The sequence below is a fragment of the Rissa tridactyla genome, chromosome 11 (genome assembly GCF_028500815.1).
Source record: "Rissa tridactyla isolate bRisTri1 chromosome 11, bRisTri1.patW.cur.20221130, whole genome shotgun sequence".
Classification (NCBI taxonomy): domain Eukaryota; kingdom Metazoa; phylum Chordata; class Aves; order Charadriiformes; family Laridae; genus Rissa; species Rissa tridactyla.
Genome location: NC_071476.1, coordinates 6,866,727 through 6,881,908, shown reverse-complemented (window position 1 = coordinate 6,881,908; position 15,182 = coordinate 6,866,727). Strand labels below are relative to the sequence as shown.

Here is a 15,182-nt window from a genome sequence, read left to right as displayed (position 1 = left end):
GGGGCGAGGTTTGGCTCTTTTATTGGCTTTTCCTGGTTTTACTGCCCTGCAAAGGCTTTCTGCAACCCCATCTCTGAAGTGTATAATGCAATCATACAGTTTGTTAGAGTAACAAGAACCCTCAAAATGAAGCACAGAACTTCCCCCCCATGTGCTAAGGAGATTTGTAGGGTCAGTAGGAAGTCCCAAGTTGCAGTGAGAAGCTAACAGTAGTGCACCTCTTCTGCCACATGAGGGGGTGAGAGATTTCATGCTCCCTGACTTTTCAGACTCCTTGAGAAAGCTTATAATTAGTCATTGTTAATTTCTGGATTCTCTTGTAAATGCAAATTCCAACAAAAACCTGACTCTTTTTTTTCCTTGTGTGGAGTCCCTTTTGCCACCCAATAGAGACACTGGTGGTTCTGGCATGACATCTCTAAACAGCATATTTTATTCCTTGTGGAGTGTTTAAATAAATTTCCTTCTACTTCTCAGTTCAGGTACCTTCAAAATCTAAAGTAATCTTGTTTGCCAAGGTGTAGTTCGTCAGTTAGCCCAACATACAATGCTTGCAACTATTACAGGTACTTAAATACCAGTACCAAACTGGTATCTGGAGTGTGTATCAATGTTAGCACCTTGCACTATTGTGTAAGGCCCAAAGTCATATCGAATCAGTAGTAACATTGTGCATATTGTGTAACTTTTTTAATTATGTAAAATACACTTTTTCTTTCCTTCCTTCACTGAGATGGGCTGTCCACATGATAAAGAAAAACAACTTTTGGATGCTGAGATGAATTTATTTGGAATTTACTGCATTTCCATTTCACACTTTCTGCCCTTTCCCCCTTTCAAGATTGGAAGTAGGATCTGAGTGATCGCAGTTCTCAACATGAATATGAGATGTGATCCCAGGAAACACTCTTTGCATTGGCAACATTTTCCCAAGGATTTGTCCCTTAGAAATTCTACCGTTGTATCTGATGGGATGGATGCAGAGTAGTTTTACACAGAAGCCTGGTGAAAACAAGAGGAGGGAAAACATCAGATGACCGATGAAGCCTTTGTTTATCTGTACTAACTCTATTTCTGAAATATTAATGTTTTCTGTCTTGTCCTTTCCGCTGAGATAGCAATAGTGCAAATACCAAAATAGCAAAGACACTGTCATCATAAAAAAACTAGAGATAATGGTTGGAGTTGTTGGCTTGGTGGAAGAGGGAAGGTGGGAGGCAGGGAGAAGGTGGGAATTCCTGCTTCAATAAAGAGAAGAGCTCAAAAACATTCTGTGAAACTGAGTTATTTGCATTGTAACACAGGAGCAAAAAGTTCGGCATGTAAATGGATAGATGATGCAGTGTTTCAAAACATGTACCTTGCTTAACTGCTTGGCTAGCTGCAAGATAATACATCCTGTATGACCTAAAGCCATAGTAAAGGAAAACTAGCGGTTTACCTGATCCCCTGATTTGGACTCCATCATCAATGGCATTTCCGTTGTGGAAGAATTTAATGGGTCCCGAGAGCTGGCCAGAAAAGGGAGCGTACACGGTTGCTCCATCAGAACAGATGACATCCACACCCGTGTGCTTTCCTTTGCCGTTGCGTCTGAAAACAAACGTGTAATTAGAGAAGTCTCTTGTCAGGCCTGAAGTTATATAGAGAGAGATCAGTTAGCAGGCTGCAAGATCTGGAGACGCGTTGTTTTTGTACCGAGACAGCATTGACATAACTGACTGGCTGAAGAATCTATAAAAAGTGTTTTGGTGTAGATGATGCAATGCCATGTAGGGCTGATGGTCTGGTAGAGTTGAGGTTTTTCAAATTGGAAGCGGGGGGGGAGAAAGCCTTCTTCCAAGCCTTTAAATAGAACTGTAGAGTCTCGGAAATGGTGGTTGGCAGGTACCTGTGGAGGACATCAAGTCCTTTCCACTTGAGTCAAGCCTGTTCCCAACACCAGGTCAGGTCAGGCACGGCTTAGCCTGGGTCATAAAAAGCTCCAAACAGAGGTTTTATGAGCAATTTGGACAGCCTGTTCTGGTGCTGTAGTGAAAATGTTTCCTCATGTCCAACCTAAACCTTCAAAGCTGTAATTCTTAAATGGCTTCAACAGAGTTCAGCTCTATTTCAGTGGAAAAGCAATAAAACCCCACAGATTCCAATTATATAGTACCTTGGAGCTCCATAGTATCCGCAGCCGTAGCGATCACAGCCTCTTATCTCGTTTGTAGGATTCCCAGAGCACACTGTTGCCCAGTGACTGCCTTGCTGTGGGAATGGTGGAACAACTTGGAAATACAGAAACACAGCACATCGAAATTAATTTTTAGGTTCTGTTTTAAGTGTCGCATGTTTGTAACTACTATGTTTTAATTTTAGTTAGGTAGGAATATAGTGGAATTATATCCCATGCCTATAGTTAGTTGTTTCCTCCACAAAATTTGTCATCCTTTAGGAAATGTAAATAGAATGTACACATAAAATTGGATTGTAACATTTCTAGATTAGGATTATCTCATATAAGGAATGTGCTTTAAAGAGAAAAATTCAAAAAGAGCATCTGAGGGAGGGGAAAAGATTTAGTTTTGTTTCTTATTCTATGCCCAGGCTGATGGGACTCGACCCCTCAAGTCATAGTCCTCCATTGCTACCAATGTAGTATTTGTAATTGCAAACAATCATCCTAAAATCTGCTAAGATGCGATACTGAAAATGTTGTTAGTAGGTAAAAGCACACAAGCAGAAGAGATGTCTGACTTGGTTTATGGCTGAGACTTGATGTTGCTGTGTCATGGCAGGGCAAGAAATACAACTTGGTAAGCTGATACGTTCTCCCTGGAACACTGCCTACAGTCCTCTTATACTGTATTTATAATGCGTATTTTCTTTCCTTTGGATGTTGCTGTCAGGGAGAACATAAGACAGAGGGGACTATTGCTATTTGATAGTGTTGTCCTTATTTGAAATTAATTAATAACTTAATTTTCATTCATTATACTACTTATTCTGGTTGGTGGTGTTTGCTTTTTGTTTTTTACCAGGCGTAAGTTGCTGAGTAGGATCGGAGTGGTCGCAGTTCTCAACATGGATGTGAGAGATAATGCCAGGAAACACTTTCTGCATTGGCAGCATTCTCCCGAGCTGTTGCCCTCTGTGGATTTGGCCGTGGTACCGGATGGGGTGAATACAGACCAGCTTCACGCAGTAACCTGGAAGAGACGGGGGAGGAAGCGAGGTCAGGAAAAAGCAGCTGCATCTGTTCTGGGGGTGAGCGAGAAACCTTCCGTGCTGGTGGCCTCTTACTGGAGACAGTAATGATGAAGCAGAAATGTGCTCAAGGTACCAACAGTCCTGAAATCAAAATTACTTGGATTGTTATAGAAAAGAGGAAAAGAGGGGAGTGGAAAACAGGGTCAGGAAAACATCCTCTCAGCAAAACTGAAGGCATATTTCTGTACTGTATTTTTACAATTTCCTTTTTTTTTTTTTTTTTTTTTTAAGATGGGGTTGCTGTTTTCCTGCTACCTATTTTTCAACTCCCTTCTTCCCTCCTCTCCAAGAAAAGCATAGGAAAAGGAATACATCCTGCTGGTGCTGATTTCCGATATCTCTTAGCAGCGGTCTAGTTGTGCTTCAGTGGAGGAACTAGAGAGGGTGTAAGGTTAGTTCTGTGGCTTCTTGAAGAGCCACAGAAAGCTTACTCAAGTAAATAAAATGATTACTTGTGCGTGCCTCACAACGCATCTGCTGTTAATTACTTGCCTGATCCCCTGATTTGGACTCCATCATCGATGGCATTTCCATTATGAAAGAATCGGATGGGTCCGGAGAGCTGGCCGCTAAAAGGAGCGTACACTGTGGCTCCGTCAGCACAGATGACATCCACACCCACATGCTTTCCTTTGTGACCGTGCCTGAAAACAGAAATATGTAATCAGAGAAGTCCGTCAGGCTTAGCTTTATGTACAGTTAGATCAATCAACGCAGAGCGATAGCTGAAGCTTGGCTGACAAAACTTTTGCAACTCAGAAATGAATAGTGGCTTCGATCCATCTTTTGTCATTGCAAAATGGTTGTATTACTCTGACGTTCTTCAAAAGGGGGGGTGAAATTTGAAATTTTAAGCGTATTTTTATTTTCCCAAGTCCATAGGGTTCTTCCAAGCTGTGATAGAGAAGTACCCCTGTTCTACCCCAAAATACATCTGTACCGGTGCAAAATAGAATCTTATGTTTGGCATTTTATCATTTAGAAACTTGGAAGTTGCATGGTGAGGATGGACACTTACAGTGCCTGGTGGGAGGAGATGTGAGGAAAACACAGGGAAAGCAGGAGTCATTCTACGTATAAAAGCATTTTTCGGGGAAATAGGACCCGTTCTGCTGTGAGGTACCTACTTAAAGCCAACGATGCTGGCAGACCTTTAGCTTGTCCAAATTAATCTACTTACCTTCCTGTAAGCTGTTGCTGAATATTAGTTAAATATCTGGTCCATCAACAATAAGAATAAATGACCCACATCCTTGAAAAACTTTCCATTTCCTTTACTCTGGCTGCTAATTCATGTACCGGTCTCGCTTCTTCCCCTGTGCATCAGGTTAGTAGCAGTGGTATTACTGTACTGCGAGATGGCCAAGTAACGTCCCAAAAATGAGCAAGAGATCCCGCAGACAACAGTATTCTCTCATTCTAAGTGTCAACTCTGGTTAAACTTCGCTTTCTCCCTTGTGAATATTTAATTTAGGAAAGCAAGAGCAAATCCCACTGCTCCAGACTCCCGCTGTGTTACCTGTCAGCGCCGAAATAGCCACAGCCGTATCTATCGCAGCCCCGGATCTTGTTGACGGGATTCCCGCTGCAGATCTGTGCCCAGTGTTTGTGTTGTTGTTGGGGCGGGTGCGCCTCCAACTGCTTGGCAAAAACTTCACGTGCGAAAGAGGAAAACGGAGAAAATTCAACCATGTTCTTAGTACAGTACACCAGAAAGTGTTAAGGTGCAAAAGAAGGTGTTTAAAGTGGAAGACATGAGCTCATGGGAGTTTATAATTTCAGAAACTGGAGGTAAAAGAACATTGTACAACCTGCTATATATTTTTGATGGCTTTTTCTTGAGGTCTTAAAGGTACGTACACTACAACCAAAGCAAAGCTGTAGATAAACATTTTTAATATTAGTTTGTGAAATAAGTCAAACCACTTTGACTTTCTTCATGAAACCTCTAAAGGCTTCAATAAATGACTCCAAATGCACACCTAATTCCATATTTTATAATAGTCATAACTGCGTACATTATTGTAATTCTTCATAAAACTGGATTGGAAAAAACTTTGCATTATTTATATTAGAGCGAATTTCAGTAATTCATTCCTGCCTGTCTAAAACCAGTCAAGATCAACTGCAATATTTCAATTTCAACTCACCAGTGGACACCAGGCTGACCAGAGCGACCAGACTGAGAGCTGGCATCTTGTGGCTGTTCCGCTGGTGTTCTTTGACCGAATCAAAGGCGTTGAGCAGTAGCTGCCTGGGGTATTTATGTGTTTTTGAAAAGCCAAGTCTGGGTGTCTTGGCCAATCGATCTTGAGCAAAGTATTACAGCTCCGGAGAGATGGTGTTGCCATATTAGGCACTGAGGATGGCTACAGACTCTAACAGTTGTTAGAGCTGGTTGGGAAAGACGGATAAAATAGTCTCTTAGCACACAGTAACAGATGGAAATGGACAATCCCACATTTCAGGAAGCTTTGGTTGAACTGTTTCTTAACACCTTTTCTTCCCCCTCCAGAAGCAAGGGCGCACTTAGGCCAGAAATAGTTGGAACCAAGAGTCTGGTCCAGAGGATTGAGTTGAAGGGAAAAGATGGGCGAAACTCCATGGTGGATGTATCCAGTTTGTCCTTTCCTTCTCATTCCAGTACCCCTCCCCAGGCGTATGTGCCCATTAGAGCTTTCTAACAGAGTGACAGAGAACACATGGAGGTGCAGTGTTCGGTGTAGCATGAGCATTCACTGAGGCTAAGAAATACAGATGCTTTTGCATGGAAATGTGTCTTTTTTCCTGTTCAGCTGAAATTACCACCTAGCCTGGGCTTAAATCCATGAAGTCTTTTCACTAAAACCCTAATTTTTGACAATTAAGTTCTTATTGAAACATCTTCCAGTTCTGAAACAAACAGGTGCAAACCCAAGTGGCATGGCATAACTGACATGGAGTTAAAAAAATCTAGCTTTTAAAATGATTCATTTAGTATCTGCTTGATTTCAGCTACTGTACTATTAAGCAGGTTCCTTAGTGTCTCTCTTAATCCTTCAGTTTGAGTTTTCCGCACTACTTACAGAAAGGCATTAGATTTTCTTTATGGACGTGTCTCAGTTAATATGGAATTTAAATGAGTCGTGGCGCTTTCACCTAAACTATCTGATATTCCAAATTACGGAAACCTCTGGAAGTCCTGCACATCTTATTCGGAGCAGAAACAGACGTCCCTCTGCCCCGCCTCTAGTTTGCATCGAGTGTCGGTACATCGCGTTTTCTGAAAACCGCCACGGAACAAGCAGCCGGAGATGTATTTTTTGCTCGTGGTTCCAAGCTTTTTTTATGGCCACTATTTAACCCCCAAACAATCTTTTAGCCCTCCCCGGGGTTATTACAAGTCGCTTTGCTGGTTTTACCCCTGCTGCTTTCTCCCCCGTCCTGCCAGAAAGAGCTGCTGATTTTCACACTCGCAGCCACCAAACAAATATTTATATAAAAGTTACGTCCCCTCAGTCTAGTTTTGATGAGTTTTTTGCTTATAATTTGCTAGTCTAATAGTCTATTTGCTAAGCCTGGGCTTACAAACGATACAAGGTGCTGGTAAGAGCTCTCAGCGGGTGTTGAAGATTTGGGGACGCTGCTTACCCCTGAACTGAGAGATGGGGCATGGGGGTTTGTGTAACCTTTGCCAGAAAGAGCCTTTGTCACTGCGAGCTGGGAGAGCCGGTGTAATATTCGTTCCAGGATTATTCACCTTCGCTTGGCACACGCTCTCCACGAACCCCCTCAGCTCTCTTTGGCAAAGAGAATCAGCGAGGGAGGTGGTACGCGTGGAAGCTTTCAATGAGATTTCATAGCGTAAAGGTAGTAAAGTATTTCTGAGCTTGGCTAGCTTGATATCAGCTGCTGTAAGTTTTTTTTTTCCTGCTGGAAACAAAACCATTTAAAATTACAGACTTTATTTGGGTGGTGCCTGCGCACTCCCGTTTGAGGGGTCTCCAGTGAGGTTTATGCAATAATGATGTCTCTCAACCAGATTTTATTTCTGATTTACTCCTGGCTACCAGTTTGCATTAGTAAAGGTTTAAATATCTCATTATATAGATTTTGGCTGGGGCAGACCTGCCTTGAAAAGCTAATGATTTTTATAGACTTTTGTGAGCTCACATGCTCCGAATTTTACCAAAGAAGGAATCACAGCACCTCGATCCACTCTACAAAGTCTGGCCGAGGAAAGGCTGGGTGTAAAGCCAGCCAAGCAAGTAGGCACGAGGAGAGATGTACAACTGTGTAATAAGCGCACAGACACTGAAGAAGCTTTTTTGAGACCTGTTTTGCAGGCTGGTATTTTGTAAAACGGCTCAAAGATACCCATTCTTTGTGATTTATTTTTTTCCATCTCATTTATGTGTTAGAGCTGACTCCAAATTGCTCGTGGCTGTGTATGTTTTTTATATTTTCTCCACAAGAGATCTTAACAGCACTGTACCTTGCTCTGTTCTTTCTAGAACATGTCAAAATGTCGTTTGCTACAATAACACATCTAATGCACTTCTGGTAAAGTATTCTTAACAAGACAGTTTTCAAGTGTATGATATCGCAGTTGAGATTTCCCAGTGCGTTCCCCATCCCTCCTGGGCGAGCTGGAAGGGGCACACCTCTCACCTTGGGCTCGAGGAAGCTCTGAACCGAAGCCGGTGGGATTCCTGTGTTGGGCAATGGAGATGTCGGTATAACGGTTGGTGGGTGCAGTTGTGAAAGACCCGAACTGTCCGCTTAGCACACACAAACAGAAGGATATGGAACAACCACCCAGCGTTGCACGGCCCCCGGGAGCTGCGGTTGCACCGTTTCCTTCCCTGCAGTGGGGAGTGGGCGAGGAGATGGATGGAGAGGAGCCAGCGTGCAGCGCTGCGAGGAGCACCCCGAGAGCAGGTGGGCTCACATGGGAAATGTTGACCTCTTTCTCTTGCATGAACGGTGTGAGTTCCCCATTTTGGCCCTTTTATGTCAGTAGTAACTTCCCTGGCTATGCAAGTCCTTTTGAGGTCGTCTTATGGATCAAGCAAGAGTGCAGTGGGCAAATGCAAGCGTTTGGGCTGATACCAACAGGCAGGGAATGAGCTAAGCCTGATGCTGTCCAGGAGAAGTCCTGACTTCGCTATTCAGCCTTTCCAAAAGCACTGTGACTCTGCTGTTTTAATTACATGTGTTTCAGGAGGGTCCACTGCCAGTTACCAGGGCTTTGGGATAGATGGTACCTGCTGTGCCCGTGTCCATAAACCTTGCAAATGTTAGACTTGACCTTCTTAACATATTAATTATCTTAACGTTATCTCCTAGTAAGAAAAGTCGGATGGGAGAATGGTGGAATGAGGTTTTTGGAGGAAAAAAGCCATCAAACTGGCACACACCCACGCAATGGTTGTGGACCCTTTGAGCAGAAACATCAGCAAAAGCCAGGGCCAAACCCTGAGCTAGAGAAATCCAGCCCCCAGCCAAGGCTGCTGTTTCCTTCCAACCATGCAGCCGTCCTCCTTTGGTTGCCCACAAGTGAGGGCTGGTTTCTCCACCATTTCCTTGACACACGTTTTGGCTTGGTGGGATTCAACCGGCATCCAAAAACTGATGATTTGCTCCATGAAGTCCTTCCCCTTTGCGCCCTCTGTGGGGCTGCAGCCCTGGTGAATTGGATAAACGAGAGGTGCGCATCTTATTTCTTGGTAATGTTAGAGTATCGTAACTGTAGCTTTGCCAGGCCTGTTAGCAGGCAACTGAAAAGGTAAATCCTCTTCCTGTCTATATTTTACAGAACAATTGGCTTTGTCCTTCTTGGCAAAGTTGGCGTGTTCAGTGTGGGAACAAGACAATGCTGAGCACTCGCTTCCCGGCTGATCTGCATGTATTATGTTATTAAAGAAGCTTGAAAGCTGTTTCTCTGTAAAAGAACTAACATACTCTGTGCTAATCATTAAAAATCAAATTACGATTTAAAAATTAACTGTAGAAGAATTTACTTGTGCAATTAATTAGCAGCGCAGGCTTTCACGGTGGAAATCAAGCTGGCACAGCGTAAAACAAATGGCACTCACTATTTATTCAGGCTTCTGATCATTGACAAGGCTGAGATAAGAGGAATTTTGCCACAATGATGAATTAAGCTTTGTGTACATGGCTTATACTGTAGTATCGCTGGCAAATCAGCAGGTTGCGCTAGCTGATCAGCCAAAAGGCATGGTTGGACATGTCATTTTAAGCAGATAGCAGGCTCTGGGAGACCTGAGCGAGTTGCCTTCTTTGCTAAGGATGAGCTAAAGGCGAAGCTGCAGTCGTGCTGGTGCGCAATTCTGGTTGACGGCTCCGTCTCGAATTTATTTGGCTTTTATTAGCATAAAATAATGGTTAGGCAGGTTTTAATGGGGAGGATTGAGGAACGCAAAAGAAAATCTTTTTGCTACCGACACCCTGTCTCATGGGGAGGATAAAGCTCTGTCCGAATCCTCCAAAAGTCCTTTAATGCTTGGGGAAATAGAAGGGTATAGTGTAGATTTGGGTTGCAACCTTAGGCAGTTAGTCTGGGACCTTGGGGTGCAAACGTACAAAATGAAAGGGATAGCGAGGAAAAGGATCCCTGCAGAACTGGCACGGCACTTCTGCATGGCCCGAGTTTGCTAACTCTTTCCTGAAAAGCCTAGTTGTCCCCGGTACTGCTCCTCGCCTTCAATATTTCTAGAACTATGTATTTTACCAGCCCTTTATTTCCTTCCCAGAGTTCAGCTACAAATTGTACTTTCAGTTCTTCTTCAGCCAGTTATTTTTTCACCAGACTGAAAAGATAAAGCTAGATTTACTTATACTGTTTGCCCCAACTGCTCTGTAGCCTAAAATAGAAGTGGTATTTGCTTTTTATTCTCTGCTGCTGGGTGACAGCCCCAGCTAAACCAGGAATTTTTAGTATTTGCCCTCTACCTCCCTCAGGCGCCTGCAGGAGCGTCCCGCATCCCTGCAGCCAAGCACTGCACCTCCCTGGGCTGCTGGAAAAACTCGGCTTAAACAGTGGCTCGCTGAAAAGGTTTGTGAAATCAGTCTGTGGGGACAGACCAGGAAAGTGCTGCGCTGTTGTCATTAACGTCCGGGTGAAAATGTTACTTGCAGAGGAGCAAAGCGGGTGTGCTGGCTGGAGGCTCAGAGCCCTGCTCCCTCGGCAAGGTCAGCTCCCTCTTCCGTTAGGATTTGCACGGAGAAAGGGGGGCTTGATCGGGACCTTCCCTTTTCAAATGGGAGAAGTCGATAACTGGGTTAAAACCTGGGATTTCAACCAAGCGAAACTTAGGTGAGAGTCTGTCTTTTCCACAGGCAACTAACTTCATGACAAAAACTTTAAAAATGGGTCAAAACTGGAGAATACTGGGTTCTTTTGCTGAAATGTTTCTGCTTTCAGCGTAAGGAAAAGGTTTTTTTCACAGCAAACTCAACCGTATCGGCTCACCTTCAATGTCTGGTTGCTGTTGGCAAGTTTGGGCTGTATATTTCTATGGACGTGCTGGTTTTTCATTCATAGCAAAAATTAAAGTGGTCGCCGGGGAAGGTGAATGGCACACAGCAGGTTAAGCCCTTCTCACGGATGTAGCAAATACCCTTCTCTAGTTTCTTATAAGAAATAAATCTGCTGTCGGGACATACGCAGCTCCCATGGAAGCAGCTCCCCTGCTTGCCTGAGGCTGCAGTTGTGTTGGTAAACACGAACTAAATAGTGCCTGCAGCACTTGTGGAGACTCCGAGTAGCGTATTGGGAGCCTTGGCCCAAAAAGCCGTGTCCTGTTAACAAGAGCTTGTTGTCCCGGGAAAGTCTTCAGCTGATTTACTAATGGAAAGAAATGCCTCACTTGGACAAGAGGAGACCTGGGAGTGCCAAGGTATTCCTGAAACAGGAGCCTGGGGAAAAGGAATGAGTTACTTCATTAATGTTGTTTTATATTTTGGGTCACGGGCCCCCCGGGAAAGATTTGGGTTTCAGCTTTATACCGGGTTTTTTTCTCCTCAGCTGCATTAAAAAAGCAGAACCCAGCCCAAACTCTGTGACAGCACCAAAGAAATTCAAAGCAATTTGTAGTGAAGCAGCCCTTTAATAATGCGATTTTTCCATATGCGAGCACAAGTGAAATTTGTGGCTTATTGAAGAAAACTTCGTGTTTGGCTGCAAAGAGAGCAGAGAAGTCCAAGAGGAGGGAGCTGCAGCCCGGGGCTCTGCTGGGCAACCAGGAGCCACCACCTCCCGGCCACTCCGCTCCCCACCACTTCAGCCTCCATCGACGGGCGCAGTGATGTGCAAGACACGACAACCGCTTTACATCGCGTGTTATACCTCACTGTGAGTCTCTTTATGTTCAGATAACCACCAGCATTTTGGTCCCGGACACTTTTTAGGTGGAACTACTGTTTGAGGCTCAGCGGTTTCCACTTTACTAGAGCGAGTATGTATGCCCAAGCAATTTAATGAATGCACAAGCCGGGGGCTGAAGGCTTTGCCCTGATGCGCTGCCTCCCATTTACAGGTTGGGAGTAGGATCTGTTAAGTCGCAGTTCTGGATATGGACATGGGATATAATCCCTCGGTAGACCCTTTGCATGGGCAGCAGGACGCCGATTTTCTCTCCCTTCTCGATGGGGCCGCTGTACTTGACGGGTTTGATGTAAAACATCTTAACACAGAATCCTGTTAACAGGGGGGAGAGGAGAGAGGGAAAAACCGTTGCTGCCGTGAAATGGTTTAAAAGCCTGGCAAAGTCAGAATGTTCAGTAGCAAAATGCAAATGACAACAAAATGGCAAGCGATTCAGCAGCAGAAAAAGTGACAGCAAATGCTGTGATGCTCCTAAAGCATCAAGAAGAGAGAGTAGGAAAAGAAATAAATTAACACAGAGGAGACTGGGGAAGGAGATTAAGATAGGTAAAACTGCACGAGCAAGTCAGAGGCTTTGATGAGCCAAAATGTGCAAAGTGACCAGCTTCGTCCTTTGACTTTTTTTAGTAGAGGCGAAATGCTGTAATCCCTTCAATCAATTTTCCTGCGTTAACAGAACCTGGATTTCAAAGTTACAGTTTTCACTTGGATTCACGTGCAAGCACACTGCAGTTTCGGTTGGATTAATGATTTTTGGCTCAGTTTAAAGCTCTATAAATGAATCAGAGCGTTTCGCAATTAGGCTTTGCAAGACACGCATCTTTCAGCTCTGGTACCTGATCCCGAGAGCTGGACTCCGTTGTCGATGGCATTGCCGTTTCCGTAGGGCCTGACTTGCCTGGTGATCCTCCCCGTGAAGGGTGCGTACACCACGGAGCCGTCCTCGCACACCACGTCCACTCCCCTGTGCTTCCTCCCTCCTCTGAAGAAGAAGAGCAAGGCGGGTTAGCCCGCGGCGGAGCACCTTACCAGCTAGAAACCCTCCTCCTGCCCATTTTTTCATGCTTATTTCTATTTTTAAGAGCATCTCAAGCGCTGCCATCTCCCAGCAGCCCAGCCCAGGACCTGGGGACGTTGTATCCCCCGCAGCCATGCGAGTCGCAGCCTCTGATTTTGTTCGCAGGTTGACTCGAGCAGATTCTTGCCCATTGTGCTGCAGCAGCTAGAAAAAAGAAAAGAAAAAAGAACAGAAGATGAAAGACCACAAGCTAGAAAAGGGATTTCCCAGCCTGTGTTGTTTATTCAATAGCGAGGTCCCTTTGGATTTTGCTGTAACCATGGATCAGGCTTCAGGGAACTAGAGAGTTGTTCATCTTTTAATGCAAGTTAATTTTAGGGATGCAATGAAACAGCATTTTTTTGTTTTATGCTTTGTCCAGTGATGTCTGAGGGTACTTAGAGCAGCGACTTCAAAGGAAAGATGCAGAACAAATAGATCTGGAGGGGACATCGTGGCGTGACCCCCTCCTCTCCCATTGCCCCGGGGCAGACGTGCTGCGTTCACAGGGCAGGCGTGGGGCTGGAGCTACGGGATGCCTCTGCCTGGAAGGTGACCTGAGCCACCCGGGATCCTGGGATATTGAACTGCAGCTGTAAAAAAATAAGGCTGAGAGAGACCCACCGAGTCCATCCCTGTTCCCTAATGTGGGATCCAGTCAAAAATACAAGCTGTCATCTACCTTTTACTAATTGCATTTTCTATCTCCCAGTGTTTCTATATGACTATTTCAAAGTAGCAGCCAGTGGGGTAACATCCTCACATTTTTTTATTCCAAACTCCAGCTATCATCACCCAGAGTCAAACCCACGCTGATCCTACGGCCCCGGCGCTGTCTGGGAGAGGGAAGATATTTTATAGGGGAGAAGCGGGGAAAGGCAACCCCTGACTCAGTACCTTCTAGAAGCCTCTAACAGCCTTGCTTTCCCCCACCAAAACTTCTGGGGTTTCCCAGGGGATGCTTTAGGAAGAATGGGGCTGCTCCAGCAAGAACCAACAAGTTGAGGTTTATTCGCGTGCGAAGAGCCCGGGAGGCACCATCCCCGTTGGGCTCTGGGGGTATTCGCGAACAGGGGAAATGGTGTGCCGGCGCTGAAAGTCTGGTGCTAAAAGGGTGCAGGAAATCTCTAATGCCTTCCTCAAGCGAAACAGCCCTTTGTTCTCGGTTGTCTTCATTTATTTTAACGAATTGCGTATTCTTTGTGAAATCAAAGGTGATGACATTAAACACAGAAACATCTCTGGGAACACTCTATGCTCGGCGGGCTGATCTTTAAGCAAAAGGCTTTTAAGAAAACGTGCATGCTGTTAGTAATTGATACACCTCAGCCCATTCTTTCTGATTCAATCAACATTATTACTCCAACAATTTTTTTTACCACAACTCCTTACCGTATCTAAAAAGCATTTTTCTGTGGAGGTTTTTATGCAATGGGAGAGGGGTTATTTTCAAAAAGCAAAAAATGGCAGAGAACAAATCAGTTCCCAAATCCTTACAGATACACTTAATTTAAAAAGAAAAAAAAAAAAGAAAAAGAAGGCAGGTTACAATGAGCAATGTTTACTAAAATTCAGCTAACTCACCACTGGAGATGGCAATCACGAGGACGACTGCTGTGACTCTGTGCATTTTCATGTGCCTTGAGAGCTCTGCTTTCAAAGTGAGAGGAATAAAATACTTTGCTTTCTATTTATACACCTCAACAGAGGCTGTATCCAAATTTTTCCAGCCAATCAGGAAATTTGTGTGGCCTTTTGCTTGCAGATCCAGACCAACAGCAAGTCCTGACGGCAGCCCTCGAGGTGTACCTCCAGCCTGGCTAATTGGCGGTGTAGAGGTTCCAAACTATTTAGCAATAGCAGCTAAGTGGGTTTGTTTACAACGAAACCATGAATATTAAAGCCAAATTTTCAGGACAATTTGTAACTATTCCTGCCTGTTGCACAATCCTGAAATGTAGCAAGATTACTTGGGTGGAGAAGGGGAAAAGAATTTAAATGAACTTTAAAAAAAAAAAAATATCTGGGCAGATGGATACCTTGCCCTCCCACCGTGGCTGCTGTTTCATGGAAAGAAATTCAGCCAGGTGGACACAGCTCGGTGCCACGCATCACACCCAGCCTCATGCTGGAGAAATCTGATTAGGCAACCCGTGAAGTGAGACCTTTGTACCCCGTTTTTATTAGCCAACTTCATTACAGCATCCCAGATATTGCCATGTTGCTGCTGCTGAACCTTCAGCATCAACAGTGGGAGAGACACATGTTTACAATCTTCACTGTCCCTGAACAGAAAATATTATAAACCCTGTAATATTGTGGCTGAGCAAAATTACAGGAAATTGAAGAAGAGGAGAACGCTGGAGCACAGACAAGGCCACCGCGAGTGTTGTTTCTGGGAAGGGAGGGAATGTGATGTCCTGGTTTACAGCCAGGAGCTGGAAGTTGTTTGTCTACAAGACTCTTTGGCCGCCTGGTCTG

General features: G+C 44.5%; 2 protein-coding genes across 2 annotated transcripts; both read right to left on the bottom strand.

Annotated features, from left to right (window-relative positions):
- Positions 1–526: 526 nt before the first annotated feature.
- Positions 527–5,485, bottom strand: LOC128916073 (myeloid protein 1-like). The gene is made up of 7 exons (XM_054217289.1): positions 5,406–5,485; positions 4,775–4,907; positions 3,748–3,899; positions 3,024–3,194; positions 2,159–2,273; positions 1,442–1,593; positions 527–1,002 (listed from the first exon to the last, which is right to left on the bottom strand). The coding sequence occupies exons 1-7, from the start codon at positions 5,449–5,451 to the stop codon at positions 812–814; spliced, it is 960 nt and encodes a 319-aa protein (XP_054073264.1). The 5' UTR covers positions 5,452–5,485; the 3' UTR covers positions 527–811.
- A 5,848-nt stretch (positions 5,486–11,333) lies between these two features.
- LECT2 (leukocyte cell derived chemotaxin 2) lies at positions 11,334–14,503 on the bottom strand. The gene is made up of 4 exons (XM_054217879.1): positions 14,286–14,503; positions 12,770–12,866; positions 12,481–12,626; positions 11,334–11,956 (listed from the first exon to the last, which is right to left on the bottom strand). The coding sequence occupies exons 1-4, from the start codon at positions 14,335–14,337 to the stop codon at positions 11,790–11,792; spliced, it is 462 nt and encodes a 153-aa protein (XP_054073854.1). The 5' UTR covers positions 14,338–14,503; the 3' UTR covers positions 11,334–11,789.
- Between the last annotated feature and the right edge of the window lie 679 nt (positions 14,504–15,182).

Bases quoted from the DNA above. Each gene is read 5' to 3' on its own strand.
- LOC128916073 (XM_054217289.1), bottom strand. From the start codon at position 5,451: ATGCCAGCTCTCAGTCTGGTCGCTCTGGTCAGCCTGGTGTCCACTG. The intron at 3,900-4,774 runs GTAACACAGCGG...TTCTGTTTTCAG, and splicing joins GGCTATTTCGGCGCTGACAG to GCACGGTCACAAAGGAAAGC. The intron at 2,274-3,023 runs GTAAAAAACAAA...TGTATTTCCAAG, and splicing joins TACTCAGCAACTTACGCCTG to TTGTTCCACCATTCCCACAG.
- LECT2 (XM_054217879.1), bottom strand. From the start codon at position 14,337: ATGAAAATGCACAGAGTCACAGCAGTCGTCCTCGTGATTGCCATCTCC. The intron at 12,867-14,285 runs GTGAGTTAGCTG...TCTTTTTTCTAG, and splicing joins CGTGATTGCCATCTCCAGTG to CTGCTGCAGCACAATGGGCA. The intron at 12,627-12,769 runs GTCCTGGGCTGG...CTTCTTCTTCAG, and splicing joins GGGGGATACAACGTCCCCAG to AGGAGGGAGGAAGCACAGGG.